Source organism: Thunnus albacares, chromosome 19, assembly GCF_914725855.1.
Source record: "Thunnus albacares chromosome 19, fThuAlb1.1, whole genome shotgun sequence".
NCBI lineage: Eukaryota > Metazoa > Chordata > Actinopteri > Scombriformes > Scombridae > Thunnus > Thunnus albacares.
The window spans coordinates 27,575,327-27,582,001 of record NC_058124.1 but is presented as its reverse complement, the minus strand read 5'-3'; the positions used below and the strand labels follow the sequence as shown (position 1 = coordinate 27,582,001).

General features: G+C 39.0%; 1 protein-coding gene across 2 annotated transcripts; it reads right to left on the bottom strand.

The window, feature by feature from the left end:
* Positions 1–475: 475 nt before the first annotated feature.
* LOC122969621 (tumor necrosis factor receptor superfamily member 6B-like) lies at positions 476–4,803 on the bottom strand. 2 transcript variants are annotated; one of them, XM_044335480.1, is made up of 4 exons: positions 4,717–4,803; positions 3,763–4,186; positions 2,070–2,252; positions 476–1,600 (listed from the first exon to the last, which is right to left on the bottom strand). In XM_044335480.1, exons 1-4 carry the CDS (start codon positions 4,726–4,728, stop codon positions 1,293–1,295), a joined length of 927 nt encoding a protein of 308 aa, XP_044191415.1. In that variant the 5' UTR covers positions 4,729–4,803; the 3' UTR covers positions 476–1,292. The 2 variants fall into 2 exon arrangements, with proteins under 2 accessions (XP_044191415.1, XP_044191416.1); XM_044335481.1 differs by lacking the exon at positions 4,717–4,803 and adding an exon at positions 4,557–4,689.
* Positions 4,804–6,675: the final 1,872 nt, after the last annotated feature.

The window sequence follows — 6,675 nt, the reverse complement described above, 5'->3', positions numbered from 1 at the left end:
CTGGATCCACTGCTCGCTTTTCTTGGCTGCTCTGAACACCTGATGTTTATCTGTACTGCAATTTTTTTTAATGCACCAATCCAGTTTAGATGTTTTTTGAGCCCTGGTTCCAAGGAAATTATTCATCACAACTGTATTTGTATGGTTAATGGACTGCACTATTACTATATAAATGTGCAGCCCAAGTTGCAGCAGGAAGATTTTATTCTCATGAACTGCTGGTTATCTCGAAGAGAGAGATGTGAGAATGTTTTCTAATACTCAGATTCATAGAAGAGAAACTCTTATTATGCATTTTAAAAAGATATGTCCCCTTTTTTGATTTCTTTAGCAAGATTATTGAATGATGTCCAACATATCTGACTTTATTTGATTTGTTGTATTTGTAGTATTTTTGTCTTGTCTTGTTTGTTTCAGCTTAACATGTTTTATGAGAAAAATCATAAATAAATGAGATAAAAAAAAAAATTCCCACTGATTTGTGATCATTTTTATTTGCGCATCATTCAAAGCAGCCATACATGCTTCAACTTACTATTAATACTTTATGTATAAAAATAATGAATGGCAAACTCCATTGCCTTGTTCTCTTGGGACACGACTGACCTCAGGCATATAAATAACTTAATAAATTAAGATTTCACTTCACATATTAAGCCATAACACAAAAGTAGAACTATGAAACCTAAATTAAAACGGCTGGTGCCATGCCAATGTTTAACTGCAGACATAGGAAGAGGTAGATACGCAGTAGTAGGCCAACACTTTTTGTTACTAATATCAATGTCATTTTTGTTTGTTTGTTTTTAATACTTTAAGAGTTAAGTGTCAGTTATACAGGATCTTTATCTGTTTTCACTCCCAGAAATAAAAGACCAGAGTTTTGTGTTTTGGAGTTCAACGCTTGTTACTGTAAGGTATAACGTAGTATCTTTGCAATACATATGTCAATCATGTCAATCACCTGACCTGAAATGAAGTGTCCTCAAAAACATGTTGCCTTACATAGTTTATTGTGATTGTGTCATTTATTACTATATTTGAAATGTTGGTTACACAGGACAGCTGCATTTCAAGCTAGGTGGATTGTTTGGTCAATTTTAAGAAGAATAAAAATGAAATGTGTCAAAAAGAGTTAAGTAAATAGACTCCTAAATATATTCTCGTTTAGTTAATGCAAAAAGTACTAAAGCTAGAGGCTTGTGAACAGTGCATCTTGAATAGAACAGAAATTTTTGAGCTGCTCTGGACCAGCCAACCTCTTTAGAACCTACAGTGAGATATTTTCTGCCTCAGACTACATTGACAACCACCTCTTCACACAGCTCGTTTAGAAGAGAGTCAATACGCTGCAGCTTATTCTGTAGTTTTTCACCAGCACTATGCGCTATCTTACTAACTACTGTTGGAAGGTCCCGAAGCTGCGTTGCTGTGGCAGATGCAACCCAGTCGTTGATCCATGCATGAAGATCTGAGATGTCTTTCTGTGTCTTGCTGTTCTGAGATGAGAGTCTGTGCACGATCTGACGAAGCCGCTTATTGCCTATTCTCTGGTGAACGAAGAAAGCTGGAAGGATTTCTCTAAGGTATTCGGCTCCATCTGCAACAAATAAAGAAGATGACTCAGTCAGTAGCTAAAGAGCTGTCCACATTTTAATGACCAGCCACATGTGGAAAAACAAATCTTTTAAAATCAATTAATTTCAATTGATTGGCTGCTGACTTTTAAATCTTGGATGTTTCAGGTGTATAAATCAGAACCATGATGGATCTGTAGCAAGATTCAACTCTCTGAAATGTCCAGAAACTTACCTTCTTACATGAGTGTCTAAATGATATCAATAACAATAATATCAATAATATAGGTGTTTATTTTTGAAATTAAGTGAATGTAAAGAATCATTGGTGGCCTTTGAATTTGCAAATTGATATTGCTTCTTAGGGAAATGTGTGATTTTGAGTGTCTTTGTTTTAGTAAAAGGGCTGACATATTTACAAGTAAAACCAGAGATGTGGCCAACAACAACACATGAACCTTCCAACCTTTCTTAATAAACTGGTGATCTTACCTGTTGATCCGTTGGCTTCGCAGCTCGAGCACACGCTGTCATGCCAGTGTGAGCCCTTCAGCACGAGCCGCAGCCCTGAAGCTTCGCAGTTCTGGTGCTGCATGCAGCTCTGCTGAGCAGAGCTGCATGCAGAGTAGGTACCGTTGGGACAAACGTGGCACACTGTGTCTGCATGCGGTGTACCTGGAGGAGACATGTGCAGTTGTTTTAGATGAAGAATGGAAATATGTTTGGATGTTATCCTGATTGGAGACTGCTTCTCATCATCATGCTTTGATTGAAATTAAAAGCTATTTGGAAATACATATCTGAGCAATTACATACTAATCAAATTGATCACAAACAGCAGCAAAAAACGAGAAACCTCTTTGATCACGTGCAATTAAGAGTCATGTACCAAAACATTAGAAGCCACTTGAGCACAGAAGTTAAGTCTTGACCTACGGATCAGGATATGCAACAAAGACGATCTCATCTCAAGGTCCTCTTACAGGCTTTTATGGAGCATTTAACCACATTTCACAGTCTTCATCAACAACTTGAACTGGCTCAAATGACTGATAACCATAACACCTGCAGACTGTTGAAGACAGTTTGGTTGAAAGCTCAGACAGAGTAAGTGGACCAGTATACTACTGAAATATACTCTTCTGAAACTGCAAGGAAATGATCCAAAGTTGCATTTTTGTCAAATGAAAGATGTTGCTGGTGCAGGGATGGGCTTGTTCAGAAACATAATTATATATTTATATTTTTTATTGTTGTGTAAGCATGGAGCTCGTAATTACCACTGTTTGCCTGTGTGGGGCAGTACACCTCAGTCTAAAACATGCCCAGACTTACTTCCTCTCATTCAGTCCTTAAAATCCAGTGAAATCCTACTACGTGAATGTGATTACATCCACTTGTTGCTGATGTTGCTCAGCTCATCTTGGTAGATCTCTAAAAACATGCGTCACCACCTTTAAAATGATCATAAATCAATAACACTTGATTCTTGAAAGCTGTGGAAACACAAGCCATGCTGTCATTTCTCACATTTGCCTGCAAAATCTTCATCCGTTTTTAAAAATGAGCCCATTTAACAAGTTTTAGTTGTTAAAAACTGCAACATGACAGTGCTTTCTCCATGGTAACAGTATTAGTTCAGTGATGCGAACCAAACGTGACTGTAGAGCTTAACAGGTGATATGAATTAAACTTTAATAGTAAATTATACTGAAACATTAAAAGCAATCCCGAAAATGTTTTTTTTTTTAATAATACTGCAACCAGAAATTAGAGTGGCTACAGTATGCAGAGAGGCATTGTGGGTATTGGAGTCTTTGGTAGTCTGTTATGATGAGTCATCTCTTTCAGTCTAAGTTTTGAATCAGTTTACATACAGACATGTCAAAGTGTGTTGTTCTGACATGTCTAAATGGTGTATGCTATGTGTTCAGCCTTCTGTTCAGCAACAGGTTATAGCTGTCACGTGGACTACCGATGTGTCAAACATACAACTATAGCCTATACTATTTACTGGGGTGTCACTGGGGTGAATTAGAGGTATCCAACACCATGCTGATCCCTGATATTGAGTTAATCTAATTCCTGATCTCCCCTTCATGAGAAGGTTCTGAACATGTTCTGATGGGGGACCTTCAGCCCCTCCCAACCCGATCTGGACTGTACCCCGAAAGCATCAGCTTACCTTTAGTCTGCACTCCTTCTCCGGACGGGCACTCGCTGTGGCGCAGACACATGTCATACTTGTAGTAGTATCCCTGTTTACACTCGCACTGGCAGTCACTGTCCGCGCTGCACACCCTCTTCTCCACCTGGTTCTTGCCGCACACCCCGCAGCGCAGACATTTGCCGATGTAGTTCCACAGCTCCGTGTACGAGCCGCGAGGACACGGCGCGCACACACTCATTTGCGTCATTGTGCAGCGCGAGAGCAGGTAGGTTCCGGGCGGGCATTTGTCGCACACCACCTGTTTGCCGGTGGACGGGTCTGTGCTTCTGTATGTGGTGAGCTCGACGTTAACGCTGTTAACCGAGGTAAACCCGTTAACCCCGTTAACCAAAGCGCAGCGCTGTGACAGGAGCAGCACGGAGAGGAGCGGGAGGAACATCTGTAAGGAAAGAAGGGAGACATGAGAGGAAATTAGGAAAACTCAAGGAAATACAAGAAGAAACGAGGTATATAAGGCAGCACAAGGACACGCAGCGAAACACAACATGGAAATACAGGAAAATGGAGCAACAAGGAAATACATCATCACACATATGTAGCAGGTTGGTCACATCACTCCACATCATCCATCTATTCTTGAAATGAATGAAAATGAATGAAAATCCTCAGAGTATAACAAAAAAAAAAAGGCCCAGTTTTGTCACTTCGTTGTTAAGGTCTCCACTAGTTTCCAGTTAAAAAAATCACCAAGAAGGTTTCCATCACAAAAATAACAATAAAACACAAAATAACAAAGAACCAGCCTACACATTTTAATCCTCGGTACGCTGAGAGATCCAGTTAGCTAATTTATATATATATATATATGTATAATAACATCTGAGGAGTGTAAATGGCTCTCTTCAGGTGTTGCCTACAGTCTAGTTTGCAGTGTCTCGACACGTCTGCGACCTCTCTATCTCCACCTACCATCGAAAACATGCCACGTCTGATGTTGCGAGCTGCTTCAGCACTGAGGAGGATGATACTCTCACTGCCTCCTCACCTATATATATGTTGGGCCAGAGTTTTTTTTTTTTTTTTTTCCCCCATGACACACACCAAAGTGCTGTGCTGTTATCATAAGGGTCTGAATACGTTATAACAATAAGGATGACTATATGACTAAATGACTAATTTTATTTAGTGTGTGAGTTAGTTGCCTGGAGTTTCATGTCAGGATCCTGGCAGAAGATTTTCAGTATTATTATTATTGTTATTACTTTTAGATTTTAATAAAAAATGAAGACAATAACACAAAAGTATCAAATAAAACATCTTCTGATCAAGGCATTGGACAGCTGTTTGAGTGAGAAAGGTGATTTTGGCTGACTTTAAAGCATGTTGAATATAGAGGCTGTTTGTTGTCCAGCTGCTGCCTGTATATGATATTTGTTCATTATATATTTGTATATCTGAGTCTACTGAGAGCTGCTGAGTCTAATTCCTTGTGAATTTGGTTCTCATTGACTGGAGCAGAACACTGGTGTGTAACACACTTCTATCACTAGAGGGTGAACTATTACAAAGATACCCAGCCTTTTCATTCATAAATTCCATAGGACAAGATTTTTAAAGTTTAGTTATTGATCGTTTTCCTTTAGTTTTGTCAATAATTTTGGTAAAATGCCTCCATTCAGGGGAATAATGAGAATATTATCATGGCTATTTTGATAAAAGATCAATTGTTTCAGTCATTTTTAAAGCAAAAATGTCAAACTTTCCCAAAGTTTCAGCCAGTCATTTGTGAGGATTTTCTATTTTTCATAGCCTTATGTGACGTGTAAATTCAATATCTGGGGATTTCGACTGTTGACTTTTTTTTTTTAGAAACTAATTCAGATGTTTCATGGACCAAATGGTTAGTCGATCAATTGAGAAAATAACCGGCAGACTAATTGATAATGAAAATAATTGTTGGCTGCAGCCCTAATGATGGCCGCCGATTGTCCTCTATAGTAAATATTGTGTGATAGAGATTGAAGTAAGTAAAAAAAATAAAATAGACACATACTGATAAGCCTGTACAGTAATTATCGCTACTATACTAATATCAGTCACCAATATCAATATCAAAAAACATCAACCTATTTAGCATTTATAAGCAGTATATGAACATTTAATAAATGGTTTATAACACACTATAATGTAGTTGTAAGCAGAAATAAGGATAAAATCCAGAATAGAATTTAAAATCCTTCTCCTCACCTACAAAGCTCTAAATGGTCAGGCACCATCATATCATAAAGAGTTCATAGTACCTTATTATCCCACTAGAACACTTCGCTCCCAGTATGCAGGCTTACCGGTGGTTCCTACAGTCTTTAAAAGTAGAATGGGAGGCTGAGCCTTCAGCTATCCGGTTCCTCTCTTGTGGATCTTCCACATTCAGTTCAGGGTGCGGACGCTTTCTCTATGTTTAAGAGTACGCTTTGAAATTTTCCTTTTTGATAAAGCTAATAATCGCCTTGGACCAGCCCTTACCTATGCTGCTATAGGTCTAGACTGCCGGGGGGGACCTCCCATAACGCAGCTCCTCTCTTCTACTCCTCCTCTCCATTTGTACGCATTCATGTACCATTAATGCATGTCATTAACTTGGCTTCATTCCAGAGTGTTTGTGCTTTCTTGTCTCTCAGGAAAAACTGGAGTCCGGGTTGTAGATGTCGCGGCGCATGGCTGCAGGGACAATGGGTATCCTGCCTCAACACCTTCTCCTGCTATTATTGCTGTTATTATTAACGGTCATATCTCTATTATAATTATTGTTTTTATTGTTGTTATTATGCTTCTCTGTGTCTCTCTCCCCCTCCCTCCCTCTTTTCTCTCTCAATACAACCAGTCAAGACAGGTAGCTGCCCGTGTAGAGCCCTGTTCTGCTTGAGGTTT